The sequence below is a fragment of the Chenopodium album genome, chromosome 1 (genome assembly GCF_948465745.1).
Source record: "Chenopodium album chromosome 1, dcCheAlbu1.1, whole genome shotgun sequence".
In the NCBI taxonomy this organism is placed as follows: Eukaryota; Viridiplantae; Streptophyta; class Magnoliopsida; order Caryophyllales; family Amaranthaceae; genus Chenopodium; species Chenopodium album.
In genome coordinates this window covers 30,819,843-30,847,699 of record NC_137834.1, presented here as the reverse complement: position 1 = coordinate 30,847,699, position 27,857 = coordinate 30,819,843, and the positions used below count along the sequence as shown (strand labels likewise).

Below are 27,857 nucleotides of genomic sequence, written 5' to 3'. Positions count from 1 at the left end.
CAATCCGGGGGTCTAATCACATGAGCACTTGTCGATTTGTCTTTTAAATCATCAAAAGCCTTTTTGCATTCATCGTTAAAGTCAAAAACAACATCTTTAGCAAGCAAGGCACATAAGGGGAAAGCAATCTTCACTAGTGGAAAAAAGGTCATCCGTAACGGGCAAAAACTGCCCATCCGTAACGGGCAGCGGCCGTTACATATGCAGCCGTTACGGATGGCCTTTGTTATTTGTAACGGGCACCGCCCGTTACGAATAATAGGTTATTCGTAATGGGCAACTTAAATGTCCGTTACGAATAATAGATTATTCGTAACGGACAACTTAAATGTCCGTTACGAATAATAGGTTATTCGTAACGGAGATTTAAGTTGCCCGTTACGAATAATAGGTTATCGTAACGGACATTTAAGTTGCCCGTTACGAATAACCTATTATTCGTAACGGATTTTTTAGTTGCCCGTTACGAATAATAGGTTTTTTGTAACGGACATTTAAGTTGCCCGTTACGAATAATGTTCAAAACATGCTAAAAATTAGGGGTATTTGTAACTGGCACTCTTTGGTACTAGTTACAAATGCCCCAATTCTTTTCTTATTTCCTTTTAATTTTTAACTATAAATTGGTTATCATCCCTAATGAAAATATCAAAACATTATACATACAATAGCCAACTATATGTCTCAAAAGAAGTTACAAAAAATATATTATGACACCACTTAAAAAAAAAAAAAAAAAAAAAAGATTAGAGTTACAAATAATTTCAGCAGCCCCTTCTAATCACAGAGGCGTTCTTTTAACTCCCTCTTAATTTCAGGGTCCTCCTTTTAATCATTTCCTTTTATTTTCTTCCTCCTAATTTCAGCAGCACCTTCCATTTCTTTCACTCTGCTTTCCTCCAAAGCCATTACCACATACGACAAGACGCTCCTCCAACTCTACTTCACACTTTCTAGTACATTTGCAATCTCAGAGAAGTATTTCACCGTTTCAGCATCTATCTGCTGCCTATGTGTATATTAGACTCATGTTAGCATTTCAATAAAGCACTCAAACACCAAACAAAATGGCAACAACAAGATACCACAAACATTATCATCTTTAAAGGTGATAAAGTATTGATAGAACAGACACCTGATATATGAAGTCTCAACATCCTCCGAAAAATCTTGATTCTTTTGATATTTATTATCTTTATTAAAAGCACCATCAGATTCAGTTCCATGGGAACCTTTAGATTGGTAACTCCCATCAGAATTTCCTCGTTTCCCATCTGCCTTTCTCCGCATACTTCTACTTCTTCCCTGCCTAACAACGCCTACTTCTTCTCCAAATAATCGACAAGTCTCAACAACAGTATGATTCTTCGTCCTTCTAAGAGGAAAAGCTTTCGAAACAACATCAACCATACGAACCCAAAGCTGCCACAGGACCATAATCAACAACAACCATTTTAGCAAATTGACAAACAATAAGAAGTGTTCAAGTTCTTTTAATTTAACTCTTGTTATCAATTGCACAAAAATTTAATGATTCAAGAAGCCTACAAATATTCCTAAGTAACACCACACTCCTAACCTGCCACACCATATTTCTTAATCAGTTGAGCATTTCAGCGAGACAATAAGCATTCACCTCGGCTGATGTGCTCAATTCGGCTTAAAAATGTGACACATTAGAAACCAGATTTGACTCAATCAACAAATTAGGCTCAAAATATCACATAAATTCCTTCTCGTTTAAGAATATCAACATAAAATGCACATAACGTTCTAGCAAGTAATAAGTATCAACTCCAAAGGTATTAAGCGGTAAAATGATTTTACAAGCTAACAAAAAGCCAAATTAGAATAAGATATATAAAATTTGACTTCCAAACAATATTCCATAGGATCCATGATACAAAGTTAAAATTGGCAGACTTAATTACGAGATAAGGGTACAAGATAACAAGCTAGTGGAATCATACTGCATTAGTAATTTTGGTGCCCTTAATTATCAAGATACGATACAAAATTAGTACTTTTGATAAAATTGAGGAAAAATTTAGAAGTAGAAAGAGTGACAGTGAAAATACCGGTGATGGAGGAGAATTTGGAGCCGGGTTTAGCGTGGATTGGGATGACAATTATGTTGCGTCTCCAAGCTCCAATTATGGAACAAGTGAGGACTGCTTGCTGGAACGATTTGATTCCATTATCTGCTTTAAGGAAACAGAACTAATGTCAGTAAACCATTTAATATTGGAGGAAGTACTAATGCATAACTGTTATGTATAAGAAAATATATAACGAGTCCAACTGCGAATCAAACTAATATCACTACAGGCCACAGTGATATATATTTAAGCCTTAGTTGCACAAATTAGTTATCCAGTAATATTAAGCTATTTCTCAGTGATAAAATATTTTAAAAACGTCAATCTTCAGTGATATTCTTAATAGTTCTAGTAATAGAAAATTACTATCAAGAGATATAAATTCAGTGTTCAGTAGTAGATTTTAAGTAAATAGTTTTTAAAGCCAATAAATTCTCTTATCTTTATAAATTCTCTTTATTATCTAGTAGCTGTGACGATCTGGTATCATAGCCATACGGTTAAAAGCTAAATTAAGTTGTTAATAATTAAGTAAAACTGGAGAATACTAGACCCTCTACTGAGTGTAAGAAACCTGATTTTAAGCATTATTATCATATTCCTGAAAATACTAGTAATTTTGGCCCAGTCCTAAATTACATAGTAGATCAAATTGGCGAATTAAGATCGGAAGTTGATAACATACATGCTCGTTGTATTAATATAGAAAATAAGATATCAATAACCACAACCGATATTAATAAAAAAGTAAGCGACCTAAACGAACAGTTTAAACAAGTTCAACTTGCTTTAACAAACGAAGTTAGGCATCAATTTGGAAAAGAAGTATCACCTAATAAAGAGAAAATCACCCCATATAAATATAAATATCCTTTTTCAAAATCTAGATAAAAATAAAAAGTTTACCGTAACACTCCCTAAGAGACCTACTAGTAACCAAGAAAAGACTAAAGAAACTAAACATGAGCCCTCATCTTCAGAAGAAAACGCTAAATGAATTACAAGTCCTATTCGACAAAGAAGAAGACCCTAATAAGCTTAAAGAAATCATGAATTTAATTTCAAAAAGGGATTGCTTATGATAATGAAATAGAGGAAAATAATTATGCTACTTTAGAGGAAGATTTATATCAACAAATGGGATTAATAAAGTTAAATGATCTTGACTTTCTACCCATAGAAGTTGTTAAACAAAAAATCGAAAACAAACTAGGAAAAAGAGTAATGGATAATAATGATGTTGGAGAAGAAATTATTAAAGAAAATATTAATGTAAACAATGTTATCCAAAGACCTAGGTATCAAGGAGAAGGAAGTTGCACACGACCAAGATACATACCAGGGAAGACTACCCGGTTTAGTGTCAAGGTTATGCCTACTCATATACCTAAACATGAAGAAGTGACTCTTGAACCCATAAGTCAAACTGGTTATAAACTTAAATTAGATGGTGTAAGAGATAGACAAGATGTTTTAGATCAATGGAAAAAGAGTATGAGTAGTGTACTTAATTTAAATACTAAATGGACTTCAGAAAATTTCTTAAATTATATTGAACATAGTCTCTATGGCTATGTAGAAGACTGGTACGATGGAATAGATGAAGAAGTAAAGACTGCATTAAGAGCTATTGAATCACCTACTAGAATGTTTAGGTAGTTATGTCAATATATTGAGTTAGATTTCATTGGTCCTAGAGCCGATCCTAATGAGAAACGAATGGAATATCAAAGAAAGTTAAGTAGCTTGTCCATCTGTAATATGAGATATGTTGATGATTGTATTATGGAATTTGAAACATATTATTATAAAATTGGTGAAAATGAAACAAATCTTGGAATGTTCTATGACAAATTACCCAGTCCTCTTAATGAAGAAATTAGTGAAAAATATCAAGAATGGAGAGAGATTTTTAGCTAGGGATTCCCTAGGAAACAGAATTGCTTTCCTTAGAAAGTGGATTGAAAAGAAGTGTAGAGAGGTTGCAGGAACTCAACAAATGAAGAGACTATTTCTCACTTGTTGGGATTTCCCAAATAACTATGGATGTGAGAGAAAAAACTATAATAAAAGAAAGAGCTATAAAAAAAATAAATTTGATCGATCAAGAGGAGAAACCTATAAGAAGAAGTATTATAAACATAAATATAGAAAGCCAAGTAGGTTTTTCAAAAAGGCAACATATTGTCCTGAGAAAATGAAAACGTGCAAGTGTTGGTCTTGTGTAGAATTAGGACATTATGCTAATGAATGCAAGAAAGCTAATCATAAATTAATGGAAGCCTTAGGAAGTTGGGATTACATAGAAATACCAGAAGACGAGGCTTTAGAATTGGCTTTAAGTAATAATAAAGGAATAGTAGAAATCATAGAAGAAGAAAATGAATATAATGAAGAACCTGAAATTAGTGATGAGTTTGAAGATGAAAATTATGAAGAAATGAATAACATGATGGAAGGAGAAGAATTAGAAAATTCAGAATCAGATGACAATGAGGAAGATAAAAGCAAAATGAAAATAGGTCAACTAAAAAGAGTTGAGTATTCATTTGAAGATAATGACCTAGATCAAGTAAACAAAGAAAGTTGGAATTTTCCCCAGATTACTAAAGATAAAATATTTAAAACTTCTTTCTTTAAAACTAGAACTAAATATGTATGTGAGGAAATGGAAGGAAGCATAGTAATCGAAGATTGTGAACAAAAGGCAGCCGAAATTAATATCATAAACTGGAAAAGTATTAAAAAACATAAAGAAAAAGGAAATTATAGCTATATTTGTATTGGTGCGGTACAAGTATATATAACTCCTTTGCAAGATTTTGGCAAAGATGTTAAATGCTTGAGTTTTATTTGTGATATTAGACATAAAGAATTTTATGATCAAATAATTAGTGGTATCACATGTAACTTAAGTCAAGGAACAGTAAGCTATATATGTGAACCTGGATATTATGTGAGCTTAGAGGATTCCTTTGCGTCAAAGTTTTTAGCTATTAAGTTATTAACAGAAGGAGTGAAAATGCATAAAGGAACACGACCCATACAACTAAGATGGAAGGTGGTTTATAAGTTGGTAAACACTATAGACTCATCTTTTAAGAAACAAATAGTCGATGCTCAGAAATATGAGCAAGGAGGAGGTCCTAAGAAGAAAATTACACCTATAAAGGTAAATCCTAATGAAATTGAAATTGAAAAAACTTGGGAGGAATTCTTTATGAACCCTGCAGTTGGTAATAGATCAAGTAAGATGTTAATTGATGAATCAGGATTACTTCATATTGGAATGAATAAAAAACCTAAAATACAGAGAAATCTGAGTCTTAGAACACCAAGCCTAAGTAGACAAAATTCAACAATAATAAGAATGAAAAAACAAGGTGAATAAAATCCAGAAGAGGATGATGAAGAAATATTAGTTTTACTAAAGAAACTAAATGAAAAATATGAAAGTAAAAAAGCTTTAAAACAACCAGCAAGACATAGCATTGATATGGGATCATGTTCTAATTTCAAGTTAAATGAAGATCCAAATAATCCTATTGATAAAAGAAAGGTAATTGGGTATAGGACCAAAACTGTGAGTGAACCAGTATATGAGGATGAAGTTAATATGCAAATGGAAGCATATAATGAAATATCCAGTACTAATCCTAATAGTATTTATATACCAATTGATATATGCATTGAAGATTATAATAAATATAAATTATGTGCATACATTGATAGTGGTTGTTCTACATGTTTTGGAAAAAGATCATTATTTCCAGAATTCTTATGGAAAAAGGCTAAAAATCCTATGCAAGTTAGAAGTGCTAATAATAGTATCATGATGCATACGGAGATAATTGAAGATTTAAAAATAGAAATTGGAGGAGTCCAATGTGTTATCCCTATTTTATGGGCAACTGATCAGCCTAGTCATGATATGATAATAGGAAATAATTTTCAAAGATTATACTCCCCATGCACTCAAACTATTGATCAAATAATCTTTACTATTAATGGTCATTCTGTTCCCATACAGAAAATAACAAAGGCATATACTCATCAAACAATGGAATTTACGCGTAGCCAGCGTGGTGATAGGGTTACTCCTACACAATGAGAGGTTGCACTTAGAATTTCTGAGTGTGATTCGTCAGTAATATGTCAAACAAATAAGCAACAAGAAAAACTATGCGAAAAATTATATTCAACAAATCCTTTAGAACATTGGGAAAAGGATAAAACATTTGCTAAGATAACTCTAACAAATCCCAATAAGATTATTAGAGTGAGACAAATGGTTTATACCTACCAAGATATTCAGGAGTTTGATGAACAAATAAAAGAATTGCTTAATAAAAAGCTAATTAGGAATAGCAAAAGTCCTCATAATAGTCCAGCATTCATGGTAAGGAATCATGCAGAAGAAAAAAGAGGTAAAGCTAGAATGGTTATTAATTATAAACAACTAAATGATAATACTGTTTTTTATGGCTATTATATTCCTAATAAAACTGTGTTATTTAATAGAATACAAGGAGCCACATGGTTTTCTAAAATGGATTGTAAAAGTGGCTACTGGCAAATTAAAATGGAAGAAAAAAGCATTCCATTAACTGCATTTAGTGCCCCTCAAGGGCATTATGAATGGCTAGTAATGCCTTTTGGATTAAAAAATGCTCCACAGATATTTCAGAGAAGAATGGATAACATTTTTAGAGAACTTAATCATTGTTGTTTGGTCTATATAGATGATATTCTAATATTTTCAAAAGATTTAGAACAACATAAAAATGATCTTAAAGCAGTAACTCAAAAATGTGCAGAGCATGGAATAATCCTTGGAAAAGATAAATGTGTTTATGCTAAACAAGAAATTGAGTTTCTAGGATTAGAAATTAAAGCAGGACAAATAATACTACAAAAACATATTCTAGAAAAGATTGAAAAATTTCCCGATAAAATTGAAGATAGAAAACAGCTAGAAAGGTTTCTAGGATGTTTAACCTATGCTTCTAATTTTATAGAAAATCTTGCTTTATTAAGAAAGCCATTACAACAAAAACTCAAGAAAGAAATAACTTGGAACTAGAAAGAAAGTGATTCCAAAATTGTTCAAGATTTAAAAGCCATGTGTAAAGATCTTCCTGTACTAACACTACCTACTAGTGAAGATGATTTAATCCTTGAAACAGATGCTAGTAATGAGCACTGGAGTGCTGTGTTAAAAATAAAAGAAGGAGAAAAACTTTGCAGATATAGCAGTGGAAGTTTTAACAAAGCTGAGTTAAACTATCCTACAATGCAAAAGGAAATCCTTGCAGTTGTAGGCGTCGTTCGAAGTGCGCCTATGTAAAAGCATGTGGTGAATATGCTTGGCAATCATAGGAAGTGGGAATTGACATATACGATTAGGGACAAGGAAAGTAGGGAGCCGCCAACAAGTTTTTAAGGAACTTGTAAACCGTTCACGGATCATAAAAAGCAACCACGATAATGGACAACGATAGGCAACAACGATTGACCCGTGAAGGTTACACCCCATTCATAATCCATGAGATTACTAACTCCATATGGTTCGGAACCACGAAATGAGGATCGGGGATGATGGTACGAAGTGAGTCATGGAGTCACATTCGCTCGTATTGGCCTATACTCGATTCTTATATTGAAAAGCATTCCTGTGATCTCAAAGGCATACAAACAATAATTCAATTCGCTCCAAACTATTATTTAACTAAATTGGTTTAATATTAATGCACACATAATTCTAAAATATTGGTGATCACTTCAATTAATAATAAGATTAAAAGGATCCTAAACCGGTTGTCCAAATTATCTTATTAGGCGTGATTTTCAATTACATATTCCCTTTAACATGCAACATGGTGATCAATAGAATAACATTAATATTAAAACCAAAGTAATCACAATTCCAACAACATAAAATCGTTAGAAAAAATAATAAAAATAAAAGGAGCATGATCCTTACTTTGATTCTGTTTGTTTGCAACTACAAAATAATAAACGAGTTAGTAACTTCAAGGAAATAATAAAACAATAATTAAATTAAATTAAATAAAATAAAGTTGATTTTGGGACCAAACCCTCAAACAATTCTACCTTTCACGCCTTGGCTTAAGGATAGAACCACGAGTAAAGTATGGACTCCTTTGAGTACTTAAAGAAGGAATTTTGAAGTGAAAAGGGTAGGCTAGTGTTTAGGCTAATAGCATAGAAGAGAGAAAATAAAATAATAAAATTACTCGGTGCCCCGTTCATCAGAAATGAGGGGATATTTATAGGGAAAATGTGCTGAGGGAGCACACGGAACCCTAAAATGATAAAAACCCTAAAAAAGTATCCCGTGACACGGTCAAACTTTACCGTGACACGGGAAGCCCCACCGTCAGACGGTACACTTTCCCGTGACACGGTACACTTTTGGCGTGACGCGGGAAATTTTCAGAAAACGGGATAGAAAACGCGTCAAGGGTTTACGCGGAAAAGACACGGAATGTCCCGTGTCACGGGAAATCCCACCGTCAGACGGGAAGGATTCCCGTGACACGGTAGGTACCTGCCATGGCGCGGGAAATTCCAGCCCGTTTTTCCGTCTAAATACATTTTTAACCCTAATTTCCTTCGGCATTTTAAGTGTTGATTGATAATTTCGGGCCTTTTCTGACTTTTTATTATTCGGGCTAAAATAAGAAAATAATTAAATAAAAATAAATAAAGGGTTTGGGCCAAAAACAAATAATAAAACAATAAAATAAAAAAGCTTTGGGCTAGAATTAATTAATAAGTTTGGGCTGAAATTAAAACTATGCTTTTACCAAACATCAAGACTAATCCATGGACTGTTCAAAAATATGAATTTAATAAAATACGATTTTTTAAGCACTCTCGGGATTAAATACTAAACCCGACCAATAGTGGCGGTGAAAGGTTGTTCATCATCGGGTTTGGTTTTGGGGAGACATTTTTAGGTGTCTACAGAAGCCCCCACTTTGATTGAGTTTGTAGAAACGTCAGTTTCGAAAACGATAGTCAAAGTAGTTGATAGGGACGGAGAATGATTTAAGACGTTTGGCGATCCTAAATCACTCTGTATACGCCGATACCTGCAGAAAAATGTTAGTTCTACAGATAAAAGGAGTAAAGGGATAGAATACGTATCTGACACCAGTGTATCGGTGACAAATGAGTTTGGTATTTTCCTATGCTTGAAGGAATCCACCGGATGACGTTTGTTGAAATGCTTTCCATGCTTGAGGAAAGCCGACTGAAGAGTTTGGTAGCTTTCTAAGCCTGAAGAAAGCTACCGGATAATACTTTCCATGCCTGAGGAAAGTCGATGAACGAATTTGGTGTCATTCTATGCTTGAAGAATTTCACCAATAATGCCTTCCATGCTTGAGGAAAGCCGACAAAGGAATTTGGTGGTTTTCTATACTAGAAGAAAAATCCACCGATAACGCTTTCCAAACCTGAGGAAAGCCAACTTGGCGGTTTTCTATACTTGAAGAAAAATCCACCGATAACGCTTTCCAAGCCTGAGGAAAGCCGACTTGGCGATTTTCTATACTTGAAGAAAAATCCACCGATAACGCTTTCCAAGCCTGAGGAAAGCCGACTGATGAATATGGTGTCATTCTATGCTTGAAGAATTCCACCTATAATGCCTTCCATGCTTGAGGAAAGCCGATTTGGCGGTTTTCTATACTTGAAGAAAAATCCACCGGATAATACTTTCCATGCTTGAGGAAAGTCGAAAGATGATGAGATTGCAAGTCTCTGTGTATCGAGAACCTTGCGTCATGAAATGATGGTGGTCCGCTTGTCCCCGGACATGGGCTGTAGATGGTCCGCTTGTCCCCGGACGTGGGCTGTAGATGGTCCGTTTGTCCCCGGACGTGGGCTGTAGATAAGACCTGCAAAAATAAATTTGCCAATGGACTCGTATATACTGTGATTGACTTGACCACTAACTTGACCAAGTTTGACTTGATGTGACATGACATGTGTATGACTTGTGAGTGTGTGTGTGTGTGTATATGTGTGTGTGCAGACACAAGCAAACGAAGATGCAAAAAGCAAAAATTTTCCGTCAATTTTTGTCATGAGTGGAGGGTACCGACTTTCTCCCGAAAAAGAAAGATGTGAAATCTGAACTTTTATTTTCGAACTTCCTTCGATGAAAACTTGAAAAAAGTTTTTTGAACTTCCCCAAAATAAAATAATGAAAAAGGAGAGAAGTTTTGAACTTCCTCCTTGAGCAAGACGAAATGATTCATATGGATTGAATTGTTTGTCCTAAAAATAATGTATGCATGATGCATGTTCTTAGGCCAGGAGGCTAAGGACAATTACATCATGTGACACGATAGATGAATGAACTTAAGTCATGGAGCTAAGCATCATATATGGTGTAAAGAAGCGATTTTGAACGTCACTTAGGTCTGGAAGCTAAGCACGTATAGTGATTATTGCATAATGAACGTTTCTTAGGTCAAGGAGCTAAGCACGATTAAAAATCATTGATATATAAATGTTTCTTAGCACATTATGCGAAACAATGAACATTGCTCAGGTCAGGAAGCTAAGCAAGTATGCAATGTTTCTTCTACTGAATGTTGTCTTTAAATATGATGAAGCATGCACAGTGTTGAAACAAGATTTCATGATAAAGGGCTCTTAAAGGGAAGGATGATTGATATGGATATGGATGTGTGAGTGAAGTGTGTAAATGTGATACTAAGGCTGGCTGCAAGGGTTATAGCGATGGAAAGAGATGTGAGAAGAGTTAAATATGATGACTCTTCAGGCTGGGTAAGCTAATGTGATTTGGGTTCAAGCCCACAAGTCTAGCTCTAAATGGGTAGGGATAAGCATTGGATATTCTTTGACTCAATCATGCATGGATATGAATATGAATGTGGCCGCACCTCGATGTGAGGTTGCCTACGTATCCGTTAGGAATCAGGCCGAACGTAGCTCTAACCGAACTTTGCACAAGTGTATGTACACCTCAAAGAGGTCTTTCAAGGGTTGTAATGTGGTTAAGTTGATGGTTTAAGGAAGAAAGGGGTAAAAGGCTCAAGACCCGAGAGAATCCCCAAGATATGCAATTGTGTATTTGAAAATTTTGAATTTTGCAAGTTTATTTTCAACATATTTTTTTTGCTTTGAACTTTCTTTTTTTTTTTTTTCATTCTTTTGAACCAATGTAGGCAATCTCAGATCATGCGGTCCATCACTCACTTAGCATTCATGTTTCTCAGGCAGGATACCGAGCACTCGATGAGAGACGCAATTTGAGACGTGTTCATATCAAAGACATTGGAACACTTGCCTTTAGACATTGTTTTGAATGTTATACAATTACACATCTTCCAATCCCAGGGTTAAGTGAATGTGGGTTGAAGAAATGAAGGCCAAACGTTAGACGAGGCTCAAAATGGTTGATGAAGAAATGGAATGTGATTGAACGGTTAACAGGGAATGACATGGTTGCAAAGGTGCCTCAAGTCATTGGTGTACCTTGGGTTTAGTTCGGTAATTGAGTTTTTTTTTTCTTTCTTTTTTCTTTTTTTTTTAGAATGAATGAGTGAATGAAAAATTCTATGATCGAGATGTAAAGGAAAATTGCTCATTTTATTAATGGAAAAGGTGAAAGAAACACATGAAACATATAAAAAAATTCAAAGTGGAAAATCTATGCTAGACATGAATGGGGGAGTGGAGAAGAATGATAAAGAAAGAAATCATGAAATCTTGCACGAAAGATCTGTGTGCCTTGTATTCATTACTTCTTTCCGCCTGGAGGGACAGGAAGTTTGTTTGCATCCATCAAGTCTTGAATGACGTCCTTCAAATTCCAACATTGCTCCGTAGTGTGGCCCCTTCCTTGATGGTACTTGCAATAGGCATTGGGATTCCATTTGACGCTCCTTTCTTCAGGTTTTGGCTCTGGAAATGGCCCAATAGGTGTGATCAAGCCTTGACTGTAAAGGCGATCAAAGGCCGCATCATAAGTCATTCCTAAAGGAGTGTAAGTTCTTTTCTTCTTGGGCAATGGAATATCAAGAGCTAACACTTCATTGAGATCAACTTGACTTATATTGTTGGTAGTATTTTTGTGCTTAGAAGACGAAGAAGAAGGATGGTCGTTCTTCTTGTTTTTCCAAGTGTTATTATTGTTACTACCAGCAGTCTATATTAGCTCATCCTCGATATTGATGCCGATGTCGTATACAGCTTCGAAAGTGTTCAGTGGAAGAAATTTGAGATGTTCCCTATATTTATGAGTCAGATTTTGAATAAAGAGGCGAACCATCTCTCTTTCTTTGGGTGGATCTACCAAGAGTGAAGCTGTTTCCCTCCACCTGTTCAGGTAAGCGGTGAAGCCTTCATTCTCTTTCTGTTTGAGAATGGAGATTTCACGTTCAGAAGTTTTAGTTTGAATGTTACATTTGTAACGATTCATGAAACTGTCGGTGACATCTTGCCAAGTCGCAGTATGCTTGACATCTAAGGAATAAAACCATTGTTGGCAAGCATGTTCTAAGGAGAGAGGGAACACCGTAGGGAAGAGTGTTACGTCCAATCCCTTAAGAGCCATGGTTGCAGAGAATGCCTTCAAATGGAATATTGGATTGTCAGTAGGCTTGAACTTTAGAATATCAGCAGTTGAGAACTTTTCAGGGAGTCTATCCTTCAATTCCAAAGGAGTGGGAGGCCATTCCACATAAGTGAAATCCTCAGAGATCTTACTCATTTGTTCCTTCAGTTTGTCAAGGGTGGAAACAGTGACCTTGTTTTGTTCCATGGTAGTGACCCTAGTGGTAAGGGTTTGCATCATGGAAGACAGTGCCTCAATGGATTTGTTGATGTTCTCAACGTCTTCTTTAGTGGCCATTGAAAGGTGATGAGTAACGAAGATGGCAAAGTTCTCTTTGAACGCCTATTAGATCTGAGAGATTGTTGCGGTAATGGCTCGAACCGTATTGATCTATCCCTGTTCCTTGACCAAGTACTGTGAAATAAAATAATTCACTTAATTATTTGACTCATTGCTCAAGATAGGAAAGGAAGGAAAAAAAAATAGACATTTGAAAACAGGTGAGAAAACTCCACTCATTTTTTATTATGACGAAAAAAAGGTGCATGAACCTAATATACGATCATAAACGACCTGGTGCGCGACTCGAGTCGGAACATAAAGAGAGTGTGTGGACTATACTTGACTCGTGAGTGACTAAGTGATGTTATAAGACTCGTGGTATGATCGTATGGCTAGACATGTGAGCAATAACCAAAATGACTGACGCAAGGACCAAATTAACACGGAAAACTTGACTGACGCTTTCTTTTTTTTTTTTTTTTTTTTGGAAAATCCACCGTGTCACGGTGGAAATTGCCACGACACGGTAGAGTTTCCCGTGACACGGCAATTTTTTTTTTTTTTTGGAAAATCCACCGTGTCACGGTGGAAATTGCCACGACACGGTGAACTTTCCCGTGCCACGGTAAACATTCCCGTGCCATGGTACGGCACACCGTCAGACGGTGCCCTGTACCGTGACACGACAAATTTTTTTTTTTTTTTTTTGGAAAATCCACCGTGTCACGGTGGAAATTGCCACGACACGGTGAACTTTCCTGTGCCACGGTAAACATTCCCGTGCCACGGTACGGCACACCGTCAGACGGTGCCCTGTACCGTGACACGACAATTTTTTTTTTTTTTTTTTTTTTGGAAAATCCACCGTGTCACGGTGGAAATTGCCGTGCCACGGTACGGCACACCGTCAGACGGTGCCCTGTACCGTGACACGACAATATTTTTTTATTATTATTTTGGAAAATCCATCGTGTCACGGTGGAAATTGCCGTGCCACGATGAACATTCCCGTGCCACGGTACGGCACACCGTCAGACGGTGCACTGTACCGTGACACGACATTTTTTTTTTTTTTTTTTTTTTAAAAAAAATATCTATAATTTTGAAATTCTACTTGTTTATTTTTAAAGGGAGGATACCATCCGACTTACTCCGAAAAAAAAAAGACACAAAAAACAAGACTACCCTAAAATACGGTCAAAAAGTAGTGCACGACTAAAGAAAAAAGTGTGTGAACACGAAATGTGAGTGATTAAGTGAAGTTATGGACGCGTGTTTTGACCGTACAACTAGACACGACACAAAACTGGACACATCATTCACACAAAAATCGAAAAAAGGACTGACAGGACACTTTTCTGGGCACCGTGTCACGGTACAGACTGTCGTGACACGGTGCAGTCTGCCGTCAGACGGTAGACAGCCCCGTGTCACGGCACTGTTCACCGTGGCGCGGCAGAACATGCCGTGACATGGTGCGCAGTTCTAGGTCAGTTTTGTGATTTTTCTAGATTTTAACCGATTTTAGATCCGTACTAATTACTATGTGAGAATAAAAACCCTCGGTCATGGGTTAAACAAAAGAGCAAACACATGAAGGTTAGCACCAAACAACCACATAGCATTTAGGCACGATGATGTAAAAAAGTTCGCAACCTAAAGTCAAGATCTATGTTCAACTATTGGTCAAGCTTTGGGTGTCAAAAGGGTACCATGGTTAAGAGTTTGGACGCGTTAGCAAGGCAGCCTCCCTTGAGGGTGTATGCCAACGGGCGGCTCCGCGAGTTCGTGATGAAATCGAACTCGACTCCATGGTTTGGGTGGATTTAATAACTCGGATGAACCCTTATTGCCATGAGCATTTTTGGGTCGATAGAGCTTAAATCCCCCGGGGCTAAGACGTATGTAGAGCACATACGTTTTTTCAGAAAAATCGAAGGAAGTCGACTGTGAGGAAAGAAAATAAGCCACCGGACTGATTTTAGGACTGCCGTGACACGACAAAAATTCCCGTGGCACGGCAGTCAGAAGATCTGATTGGTGCCCTGTTTTCCTTCGCGCGCAACCAAGTTATCCAATTTTTCTTACGGGACAGACTTGAATGCGACGTTAAAACGTCTATGCAGATGCAAAAATGCCAAATTAATCACAGGAATATTTTTTCAAGAATCTTTCAAGTCTCATCCACTCATCTTAATTAAATACCGATCACTCAAATCGATAAATAATTAAGAATCCTCCCCAGTGGAGTCGCCAAATTGTAGGCGTCGTTCAAAGTGCACTTATGTAAAAGCATGTGGTGAATATGCTTGGCAATCATAGGAAGTGGGAATTGACATATACGATTAGGGACAAGGAAAGTAGGGAGCCGCCAACAAGTTTTTAAGAAACTTGGAAACCGTTCACGGATCATAAAATGCAACCACGATAAGGGACAACGATAGGCAACAACGATTGACCCGTGAAGGTTACACCCCATTCATAATCCATGAGATTACTAACTCCATATGGTTCGGAACCACGAAAGGAGGATCGGGGATGATGGTACGAAGTGAGTCATGGAGTCACATTCGCCCGTATTGGCCTTTACTCGATTCTTATATTGAAAAGCATTCCTGTGATCTCAAAGGCATACAAACAATAATTCAATTCGCTCCAAACTATTATTTAACTAAATTTGTTTAATATTAATGCACACATAATTCTAAAATATTGGTGATCACTTCAATTAATAATAAGATTAAAAGGATCCTAAACCGGTTGTCCAAATTATCTTATTAGGCGTGATTTTCAATTACATATTCCCTTTAACATGCAACATGGTGATCAATAAAATAACATTAATATTAAAACCAAATTAATCACAATTCCAACAACATAAAATCGTTAGAAAAAATAATAAAAATAAAAGGAGCATGATCCTTACTTTGATTCTGTTTGTTTGCAACTACAAAATAATAAACGAGTTAGTAACTTCAAGGAAATAATAAAACAATAATTAAATTAAATTAAATTAAATAAAGTTGATTTTGGGACCAAACCCTCAAAAAATTCTACCTTTCACGCCTTGGCTTAAGGATAGAACCACGAGTAAAGTATGGACTCCTTTGAGTACTTGAAGAAGGAATTTTGAAGTGAAAAAGGTAGGCTAGTGTTTAGGCTAATAGCATAGAAGAGAGAAAATAAAATAATAAAATTACTCGGTGTCCCGTTCATCAGAAATGAGGGGATATTTATAGGGAAAATGTGCTGAGGGAGCACACAGAATTCTAAAGTGATAAAAACCCTAATAAAGTATCCCGTGACACGGTCAAACTGTACCGTGACACGGGAAGCCCCACCGTCAGACGGTACACTTTCCCGTGACACGGTACACTTTTGGCGTGACGCGGGAAATTTTCAGAAAACGGGATAGAAAACGCGTCAAGGGTTTACGCGGAAAAGACACGGAATGTCCCGTGTCACGGGAAATCCCACCGTCAGACGGGAAGGATTCCCGTGACACGGTAGGTACCTGCCGTGGCGCGGGAAATTCCAGCCCGTTTTTCCGTCTAAATACATTTTTAACCCTAATTTCCTTCGGCATTTTAAGTGCCGATTGATAATTTCGGGCCTTTTCCGACTTTTTATTATTCGGGTTAAAATAAGAAAATAATTAAATAAAAATAAATAAAGGGTTTGGGCCAAAAACAAATAATAAAACAATAAAATAAAAAAACTTTGGGCTAGAATTAATTAATAAGTTTGGGCTAAAATTAAAACTATGCTTTTACCAAACATCAAGACTAATCCATGGACTGTTCAAAAATATGAATGTAATAAAATACGATTTTTTAAGCACTCTCGGGATTAAATACTAAACCCGACCAATAGTGGCGGTGAAAGGTTGTTCATCATCGGGTTTGGTTTTAGGGAGACATTTTTAGGTGTCTACAGCAGTTATTGGAGGGATCGAGAAGTTTTTAATCTTCTTAGCCCCTAAACAGTTCTTAATAAGAACAGATTGCAAAGGCATACTCGGTTTTGTTAAAAAGAATTTGTCTAATAAGCAAGCGCAAGGGAGACTCTTGCGTTGGCAATTATGGCTTAACCAATTCTCTTTTACTGTTGAACATATACAGGGAACAAGGAATTCTTTGGCAGACAGCTTGACCAGAGAATTAGCTAATGTCATCCAAGAAGCTCAAGACTACACAAAAACCTCATGCATACCAACTTCAAAAGATGGATGTAGAGAAGAAAACTCTCATTGATGAGACCGAAAAGGCAATGGAGCGGGTTTCACCCTCCAGTTGGGCCTTAATGCAAGGCTTGATCATATCGGGCAAACAACGTTCGCGAGATGGTTTAATTAAGGGTTGTCATCGGGCAGTCCAAAGGTTATTGATGTTCGAAATAACAACTATGTTATTTCAGCTCATTCCTGATGTACGAAATACAATATTAAACAAAATAAGAGATAACGATTTTAGGACATGGTACGAGTTGGTGGCTACAAGGTCCAGTAAATTCTTTGATCTTCGAGATCTATGGGGAGAAAGAGTAGAGTTTCCCAAAAACTCTAAAGTTGCATCATTGCGAATCTACCCATATCCTCTTAATAAAAATGCTCCATTCATTAGTATACATTACAAGGCTTGGGATTATGGAATGGTACATGATTTCTATGAATTCCCTACCCCTAATGACTCTTTCTTTCCAAGACTTACAAAGTTCAAGCAGTACGCATTCAACAAGGTTCGAAAATATTGTGATGACAAAAAAGACGAATTTCGGTTAAGCGTAAAGGTACAATGTGCTAATATCGAAGTTAAAGAAGGAAAATTTAGTCCCCAGCATTACTTAATAGTATTTGGGGGAGTGAGGTATTGCAAAGATCCCATACTAATTCGTCAGAAGACGGTTAGAAATCCAACTGAAGCAAGAGCATTGGGATTTTTCTACATTTCACAATATCTTAATGATTTTATAAAAAGGAAAGAAATTCCTCTTGTCATGTTTCATGTTGGTAACACAACAATTTTGGCGCCTAACGAGATGAAAGAATATTTAGTAGATGGCATAAACAACACCGAGTCAATCTACAAATATTTAGAAGACATCGAAAGAGGAAAGTTTCTGTCATTTGAAGGCTATGAGTATCTGTTTGAAGCATTCATGAGTTGGGATGAAGAGTATGCAGCCAAATGTGTCGCAGACCTTTGCAAAGAGAATCCTATTTATGAAGACAGTAAAGATAGTGAGGGAGGCCTACAAGAAATGATGATGGATGAAATTATGAATGCATGAGCCCACACCAGCAATAATTCAAGGCATCTTTACTGTAGCCACGTTTTATTACTTGTTTCTGTATCTTTGTAAAAAGAAATGGTGTAAAATTGCTTGCTGAGTCAGGATAAGGATCCTATGTAAGTTTGCTTCCCTATATAAAGGGACTTAGGCCAAGAAGTGAAGGCAGAGTTGGAAGAGTTAGCTAGAGAATTACTCTGAAATATTTAGAGAGTCCTCTAGAGAAAAATACTCACCTTAAGAGAAAGATTGGTTCTCCATCTCTCTTAAAGTAGAGAAAACTCTAGTTCAGCTTATGTCTGTTTAAGCTTTCAGTTTGTGTGTGTTGTAATATATGAGTGTTGTAATCTTTTCAAATTAAATAAAAGTTTCGTTCAAGAAGGGAACGTTATCCCCTTGAACCTTATGTATCAAATGATTTATCTTTCTGTTTAAAAAGTTCCATCATAAGCACAGTAAGGATTGTTTAATTAGAGACTACGGTCTAAGGTAGGAAACGAAATAGATCTGTGCTGAGCCTGATCTAAGGAAGACAAGGTTGGGGTTAGCTACCTTGGTAAAGCCGGAAGCTCAGAACGCCGGAGGTTCCATTGTCGACTAAGTTCAGGTATTGGTCAAAACTCTCTAGTTAAAAAATTATTATTGCGAAGCATGGTGGGCTGTTAAACTGCTAAAATAATTTATTTTGATGCATAAGTAGTAGAGTTGTGATAATTAGTACCGTTAAAAGCTATTTATTAGAAAACAAGTGACTATTACCCTTAATTATAAAACGTTGTTATTCTCTTTAATAGTACTATTAATATCATCAGTGGTAAAATATACCGTGTAGGTCATATTATTAATAGTTTCAGTAGTACAATAACAAGTTTTAGCATTTAAAAAAAAAAAAAAAAAGGGACCACTTGTTATGTATGAGCATATACATAACTAACCTCCCTTTGGAATCCCCCGTAATATTGCTTCATTGATCAACTTAACTAGTTGAGCAAAAATAATTGGGTCAGTTGCAAGATGGAATAAAAAGGAAGAACATGAAGATACATAGTAATTAAGGTCCATTGACCAAATATTGAAACAAAAATAGCTTACAATTTGAGCCATTAATCAACCAAAACGTTTCTGTATATTCTAGATTAAAAAGTCAAGCTTGATGACTCTCATACATGGATATGGACATTTGAAAGAAAAAATTTGGACAAAAAATATAAAATTGACATAAAATAGCCAAGTTTGACACTATGACACGTACACCAATACATAATACTCGAGTCTAGATAACATAGGTTGGCATTGTAGAAATCATCTATGCTTTAGCAAAAACTGAAAACTCTCTGGCTATTATGTGTTGCACAAATTTAATACGTATACCCCACCTTATGGGCAATCCTTTTGGTGACACTTTCTCCATGTTAGTATGTATTTTGGGCAGACTATAAATAATGACAAAGATAGACTGGTAAAGAAACTGATTTGGAAAGAAATGAGAAACATAAAACAAAACAAATTTGAGAATATACTCACATAAAAGAAAACATTTATATACAGCCATACATGTAATCAAGAGCTTCCATTGGAGTTCGTTTTAGCATATTCTCACATACTATAAAAGGCGGGGAGGGTCCTCTTACAAGATATAGTCAACTGTTCTTTCTATGTTCGAGATCCTTTTGGTATAAGAAAATCAGAATTATTTGAGAACAAGCCCGTCGGATGCATGCAATTACAATCTATGTAAGGTAGTAACACAGAGATTGCTAAAAAAACCATGACATTGGCATTCACAATCTAAATTCTCAGTTCCCAATTAATGTTTCAATTCAGCAACAATCCAATTACAATTAACAATAAAAATTCAACTTTATAGAAAAAAAAATATATAAATTCACCATGAAATAAAGAACAAAGATTTAAAAACTAACCTTCTTCTTCTTGACAGGTTTGAGGATCTTAATGATACATTTCTCAATATTAATACAATGAACACCTTCAAAAACCTCGCTGTACTTCCCTCTCCCAACCTTCCTCACCACCTCATAATCATCCTGTTCACTGCAAATTTCCAATTACCAGAACAAATCAATCAATCAATTAATCAACAGATCGAATTGAGAAATCAATCAAATAAAATCAAATTCATTCAAAAAAAAAAAAAGAAAAACAAACCCCCATTGAACAGTAAGAGCCTCGTAATCCCAATAACCCTTAGGTCTAACAACATTAACATTGGAATAAACCCTAGCTTTGGAAGCAGCGCCAGGGCGGCAAATCGATAAACTAGCAAAAATCATTCAAATAAAAATCAGATTAAAAACTAATTATAAAACCCAAAAATTCAACCAATTTGAATCTAATTGCTACAGATCTAGTAGCAAAAACAAAACATAAATTTAAAAAAAAAACGCATAATCAACAACAACCGAAAGGAAATATGGAGGTAAGGAGAGGTGGTAAAGAGAGTGAAAGAGAATGAATCTTGAGGAAAGAGAAAGACAGTGAGTTCTAAAGAGGAGAGAGAAAGAGAGTGAGCGAAAGAGAGGGGAGTGACGGCTGAGGAGATGTGTGAAACCCTAAGTAACTAATGGGCTCATCTCATCAGCTGGACGCCTGGACCAATCATTCGTAACGGGCCCATGATGTCCGTTATAAATAGTATACTATTCGTAACGTGCGGTATTTTGTCCGTTACAAATAGTATAGTATTCGTAACGGACATTATTTTGCCCGTTACGAATAAATAAGTATTCGTAACGGACAATATTTTGCCCGTTACGAATATATTAATTGTAACGGGCAAAGCTTTGCCCGTTACAAATAGCCTGTTACGAATGAGATTTTTTCCACTAGTGCTTGAAGAAATTTTTGATAAAGCGTCAATAAAAGCCAGCATGTCCTAAAAATGATCTAACTTCACGAACACATGTTGTAACACCCCAATAATTCTCTTTTTAAACCTGTGAGGACCTTGAACAATATTCAAGAGAATTATTAGCGTGCTACCGCCACATGTTCAAACGTTAAGGCTATATAAAAAATTAGCAGCGGAAAAACTAAATCAGTTATATAAATAAGTTTCAAAACCAACGAATGAAACCAAATTAAGTCATACAACTTGGAACCATTAAGGCCTTTATTCAAAACCCAACAAAAGTAGTAATTAAATAAAACCAGGGTTTAAATAAATTCAAACTTATGAAACGAAATAAACTGCGAATAATAACCAACTCTCCCCTCAAAATCCCATAACCCTGATGTGAATGCTGCATATGTAAGAACATGTGGTTAATCTTCTCCCCAATATTACAAGTGTAAAAATTGGATCGTCACAGGTTCATTGAAAGGCGAAGGCCATGACCAAAGAAAGACACACACAAAAGCACGCAATCAGCAAAGCTGAGTACATACAAGCTGCAAAACATAAAAGAAATCCCTAACATGCTACTAACAATCAATCATCACGCATTATTAGTTAAAGACTCGACACATGACTCAACTATTTATATTACTAAGACTTCATTAATTAATAATAGGTAAATAATTATTTTATTCATTGGATTACGCAATAGACAAGGTTGTTCAACCCATGCTCCATTTGGAACATCAATAAAAGAAAACCCCATGCCTCCTTTCGGAAACATCAACAAACATCCAACGACCACAGGCGCGACTCCGTGACCGTAGTTAGTATGAGATCTCACCTAACTCCTAGTTTTAAAAAAAAATATTTAAAATAGGAGACTCGCAGATTAGACGACCTCGATACAAATACACGGCTAATACCCCATGTACCCCAACCCCTGATTGTCATTACTCCAGAAGTGCACCAATCCAGAGTTTTATTGCTCATCCATTTTGCACTTTACGTGATTTACAGGTTTAGACTTGGTGATGACTCATAGGCAAACAATATAATCAATCCAATATCAATTCAATCAAGTAAAACAACTTTCCCATTTCAATTCTTGATTTATCAGTGACAAGCAACATTTATATTTATTCCTTTACTACCTCGGTGTATAAACACCTTGAGTGCATAAGGCACCCCAAAACCTTAACCTCGTCTTATAAGACTTGAATTTTTCATTTACTCATCCTATTTCAATAATCATGAATGAGTAATAAATAAATCATTCCACATATTCACATACCTTTGCCTCTAAGCGGATCTTGCAAAGTTAATGCATAAATAATACTTACAAGTTAAATTAATACACAATCCTCATACTTGAATCAAAACCAACTGTCACATCAAACATTAACCACAATTACTACCATACAATTTCAACCAATCCACAAGTTCCTAACATGATTCTAAGTTCTCGATCCGTCCTTAAACATGCACCTACAAGCAAGGTTTCGTAACTTGTACGTACCTTGAATAAACGAATTGGTATGCCACTTTACTATCTAGAAATCACCTTCAATAAACTCCTCTCCTAAACCAAATAATAACATCTCAATCAATACCCAATCAATCAAATTTACAGCAATACTAACTTACTTTAAAACCTTCAAAATCCAAATCAAACAACACTTAATTTAAAACCTTCCCTTTAGTTAAAATTAAAGGCTTATATATAGTGCTTTAAATTTTCTTCATAAAAACCTTAAAATACACTCTTATACATGAAATTGCAGAAAGTTTAAAGTTTAATAAAAATCTTAAAATTATTTAAAAACCCCTAATAATCTCCCTTTTTAATGGGTGATTAAACCCTCTTTATAAAACATCAAAAGTAATACTTAGAAACTATTTCCAACACTTAAAACTTCAATAAAAACATATATTTATGCTTAATTAACTTTAAACATAATTAATTTTATTAATCAAACTCAAGGATAATATTTTAAGTATAAAAAAAACTTCGTTAAAATCAAAAACTTCCCGAAAATCATATTTAGAGGCTGAATTTGGCCACGAAAGGGTGGTGCTCACTACCATAGGTAGTGAATCTTTCTTAAGACGTTGTTTCCACATGAAAAACACTACTTTTTCATCAAAATCGGATGAGTTCAAAACCTGATCGGAATTAAAACGGGATTAATATTAACGAACAGAAATCTTAAAATTAAAACACGAATTTAAGTGTTCAAAATAATATGGAATTAAGTTAAACTAATTAGTAGTTACAATTACCAAAAATTTCAAAACATCATTACTATAAAACCCCTAAATCAATTGTTCATAAAAACCCTAAAATCATGATTTTCAATAATTAAAAACCCTAGATTATAAAATTTACAAAATTTGAAAATTATGACATAGTTTAATCATCAAAATACAACTTGATACTAATTAAATTACTTTCAAAAAATAAAATAAAAATTCATAAATCAATAATTATAATTATACAAATTAATAAAACAAAGGAGAGAGAAAATAAGACTAACCTTTTTGTGTGGGAAAATTTTGGAGATTCATGGGGTACTTATAGGAGAGAATTATTATATGGTAAAAAGGAAGATTGGGCCTCATAAAAATAATGGGTCAATTAAGTAAACAAATGGGTTAGGCTTGTTTGATTGGACATAAATTGTAGAATAAAGGTGCATAAAATAATTTGTTCAAGTAACTTTCGACCCAGATTAATAATTTGAAACTTTTGAAATTAAATTCCGAAAAATAACAAATAAATATTATAAATAAAATAAAATTTCATTTATAAAAAATTTAAAAATACGGGGGATTACACATGTAGGATAAGGCGCAAATAACTAATGACATCAATTTTAGCTTTATCAACCTCTAAACCCTTGGCACTAACAATATGACCAAGAACTACACCTTGTTCTACCATAAAATGACACTTTTCAAAATTCAAAACAAGGTTAGTTTCAACACATCTTTTCAAAACTTGAGACAAAGCATGAAGACATCTATCAAATGAATCACCAAAAACTGTAAAATCATCCATAAACACTTCCATATCTTGTTGAATCAAATCAGAAAATATACTCATCATGCATCTTTGGAATGTTCCAGGAGAATTGCATAAACCAAAAGGCATTCTTCTAAAAGCAAATGTACCAAAAGGACAAGTAAAAGTGGGTTTATCTTGATCTTCAGGGGCAATGGGTACTTGTGTGTAACCTGAATAACCATCTAGAAAACAGAAAAAAGATTGTCCAGCAAGTTTTTCTAACATCTGATCAATAAATGGTAGGGGAAAATGATCTTTTCTAGTAGCTTGATTAAGCTTCCTATAGTTAATACAAACTCTCCATCCATTAGAAACTCTAGTAGGGACAAGTTCTCCTTCATTATTTTCTACAATAGTTATTCCACTCTTTTTAGGTACCACATGAATTGGACTTACCCATTGGGAATCGGAAATAGGGTAAATCACTCCTGCATCTAACCACTTTAGAATTTCCTTTTTAATTACTTCCATCATTGAAGGATTTAATCTACATTGAGCCTCTCTAGTTGGTTTAGCATCTTTTTCAAGGAAAATTTTATGCATGCACATAGCGGGGCTAATGCCTTTTATGTCAGCTAAAGTCCATCCTAAGGCTTCCTTATGATTTTTAAGCAAATTCAATAACCTAGTCTCTAGAGATTCATTTAAAGAACTTGAAATAATCACAGGTAGAGTCTCATTATCACCCAAATAAGCATACTTCAGATTAGAGGGAAGGGGTTTCAATTCTAATTCAGGTGGCTTAACAATAGAAGGAATCAATTTAGGCACAACATAAGGCAAAGATTTTTCACATCCATTAGAAACATCAGATTCAATTACATCAGACGATGCTACAAAAGAATCAACCAATTCTGTTTTTTCAACATCACCAAAAACACCATTTGCAAACAAATTTTCACACCACTCATCAAAAACATCTTGAGCCATCCAATCACATGCATCAAAAGAATCGATAAAACTAACATTATTGATATCATTAGGGTATTTCATAGCATCAAATATGTTGAATTTAATCATTTTACCGTCAAATTCCATTGTTAGATTACCTTCATGAACTTCAATTTTAGTCTTAGAAGTCTTTAGAAAAGGTCGACCCAACAATAAAGGAACACTATCAGATCTATTACCCATATCAAGCACATAAAAATCAGCAGGAAAAACTAATTCATTCACTTGAACAAGTACATCTTCTAAAACTCCCAAACGAAATGCATTAGAACTATCAGCTAGTTGGATAACCACATTAGTCTTAGACAAAGGACCAACATTCAAGGTATCATATACAGATTTAGGCATGACATTGATTGAAACACCTAAGTCTAGCATGCATCTTTCAAAAATAGAGTTACCAATTTTACATGGAATAGAAAACATGCCAAGATCCTTACATTTAGGGGGAAGTTTCTTTTGAATTACTGCTGAAATGTTTTCCCCCATACTTACCTTTTTAGAAGGGCAAAATTGTCTTTTATGAGTACAAAGTTCCTTAAGAAACTTTGCATAGCGTGGCACCTGCTTAATAGCATCAAGAAGAGGAATATTAACTTCAACTTTCCTAAAAGTCTCTAGAATTTCATTGTCCATAGCTTCTTTCTTAGATTAGCAAATCGAGAGGGGAAAGGAGGAACATCTTTAAAACGAGAAACATCAAAATTCACATCAGAATTACCCTTCCCTACAAGTTCTTTCTCGCTCTCTTTATCATGTTTTTCCTTACTCTCACTAACTACATCCTTAGGTCTGACTTCTACTTCTTTCTCTACTACTCTATTCTTCTTTTTAGGTTCTGTTAACTCTTTACCACTCCTAAGTGTTACAGCTTTAGCATGTTCATTTGGAAGGAAGTCTATTCGAGAGTTGAGATTCCAAATTACTCAGAGTAGTGCTTATTTGACCTATTTGAGTGTCTATGTGATGTAGGTGAATGTCAGTTTTCTTTTGATATTCAACACAATGATCATGAACCTGTCCTATTTGGTTTGCTAACTGTTTCACCAAGTCTTCTAATGAAGGGCTAGCAGTTTTAGGTAGTGGGTTTTGTTGACCATGTTGCTTAAATTGATTAAACTGCTGAAATTGTGGTCTATTTCCATACCTTAGATTAGGGTGCACTACCACAAAATAGAGAATAAATAACGCATAATATAGAACTGTCAAGTTAGATAGGCGATCTCTAGCATTCTATAGAACGCCTATGTAAGATAAGTGCTTTGTATGTTTAAACCTATAAAGCGCCTCTCATAGTTAAGCGTTCTATAGATGTTTTGTAGAAAATATGATTATAGATAGAGAACGCCTTTCTAAGTTAAGCGATCTATATAATTTTAACATGATTAAAAAAAACTAAATAAATAAAATTCTAACCCTAGCAAATAAAATTCCACTCATCAGCCTCACGCCGCCCTCATTCTTTCTCTCTTCTGATCTCCATTCCACTTCCTCTATTATCTCCTCTCTAACCTCACGCTGCCCTCAGTCTTTCTCTCTCCTCTTTCTCTCATCTCATCTCCATTCCTCTTCCTCTATTATCTCCTCTCAAACCCCACTAGAAGGCTAGTAAATTTGTTTTTCAATTTCAAAATCAAAGACTAACGCATGCTTTTTTGTAACATTTCCCTCAAATTTTCAAAAGTTTAATTTGATGCCGCCGTCGATCGAGTCATATAAGCCGTCGTCGCTAGATCTGGGTCAGTTGAAATGAGGTGTTGCTACTATAGAACATATTGTGAAGTCTAAAGATGCATAAAGGTACGGTATATGAAGGGTAATATCATTTGTGTTTGAATTTAATGTTTAAATCCGATTTTTGGTTGTTTTAAAGTAATTAATATGATTTTTATGGGCTTTTTTTCGATCTATAGTTCATGATTTAATTCTAATTCAAAATGTTGATTTTGATTTTATAATTTTATTTTATTTCTCAATTACGAGTATTTTAGATCTGTTTTGGTTTTCATGTTATAAACTCATAACTTCTGATTTTCATCTTTTATCAATTGATTTTTATGTTTTAAAATTTATGATTTTCATGATTTTATTAATTGATTTTCATGTCATAATCCGATTTTCATTTCTTATTAGTTGATTTACATGTAATAAATTCTGAATTTTATCTTTTATCAATTGATTTATATGATGTAATTGGGATTATTTTCTGATTTTAAAACTTTTGATTTGCGGGTGTTTGATACGGTGCAGGTTTTCTATTTTTGAGGTTGGTGGAAGCGAGCTGGCCTGGTTGTGGATGATTGCGGTGCAATTCAAGTAGATGCACTTCGATCAAAAGTGTTGATAATTAATTAATTAGTTATGTTAGAAACCTTGTTGTAACATAATTTTTTTTTCCTCAAAGGACTGAAATACTTGTATTTTAATTTTTTATAAATAAAATGTTGTTATTATGTTCTATTTATTACGTAATAATAATAATAATAATAATAATAATAATAATAATAATAATAATAATAATAATAATAATAATAAATTATTATTATTACTATTGTTATTATATAATATTTTTTTTATTTAAATAAGAGAGGAATAGAGAGCTCCTATCTATGATAGGCGTTCTGGTTTTATGTAGTTATAGAGCTCCTTTCTTAAGATGACCGCTCTCTTATCCTTGTTGTTTATTCACTTTGTACC

The 27,857-nt window shown here is 34.8% G+C and overlaps 1 protein-coding gene and 1 long non-coding RNA gene across 3 annotated transcripts; one reads left to right on the top strand and one right to left on the bottom strand.

Annotated features, from left to right (window-relative positions):
* Positions 1–733: 733 nt before the first annotated feature.
* Positions 734–20,821, bottom strand: LOC145579394 (inactive casein kinase II subunit alpha-2-like). Of its 2 annotated transcripts, none has more exons than XM_081636673.1 (5): positions 20,455–20,821; positions 20,211–20,340; positions 2,079–2,204; positions 1,136–1,422; positions 734–1,009 (listed from the first exon to the last, which is right to left on the bottom strand). In XM_081636673.1, exons 1-3 carry the CDS (start codon positions 20,577–20,579, stop codon positions 2,154–2,156), a joined length of 306 nt encoding a protein of 101 aa, XP_081492799.1. In that variant the 5' UTR covers positions 20,580–20,821; the 3' UTR covers positions 734–1,009; positions 1,136–1,422; positions 2,079–2,153. The 2 variants fall into 2 exon arrangements, with proteins under 2 accessions (XP_081492799.1, XP_081492864.1); XM_081636738.1 differs by having other exon boundaries at positions 738–1,009; positions 2,079–2,201.
* Positions 20,822–26,628: 5,807 nt separating this feature from the next.
* Positions 26,629–27,624, top strand: LOC145579332 (uncharacterized). The gene is made up of 2 exons (XR_014099137.1): positions 26,629–26,960; positions 27,411–27,624. It is a non-coding gene; the product is annotated as an uncharacterized LOC145579332 (long non-coding RNA).
* The last annotated feature ends 233 nt before the right edge of the window (positions 27,625–27,857 follow it).

Bases quoted from the DNA above. Each gene is read 5' to 3' on its own strand.
- LOC145579394 (XM_081636673.1), bottom strand. From the start codon at position 20,579: ATGATTTTTGCTAGTTTATCGATTTGCCGCCCTGGCGCTGCTTCCAAA. The intron at 20,341-20,454 runs GTTTGTTTTTCT...GGAAATTTGCAG, and splicing joins GCTCTTACTGTTCAATGGGG to TGAACAGGATGATTATGAGG. The intron at 2,205-20,210 runs GTTAGTTTTTAA...GTTTCCTTAAAG, and splicing joins AACCTGTCAAGAAGAAGAAG to CAGATAATGGAATCAAATCG.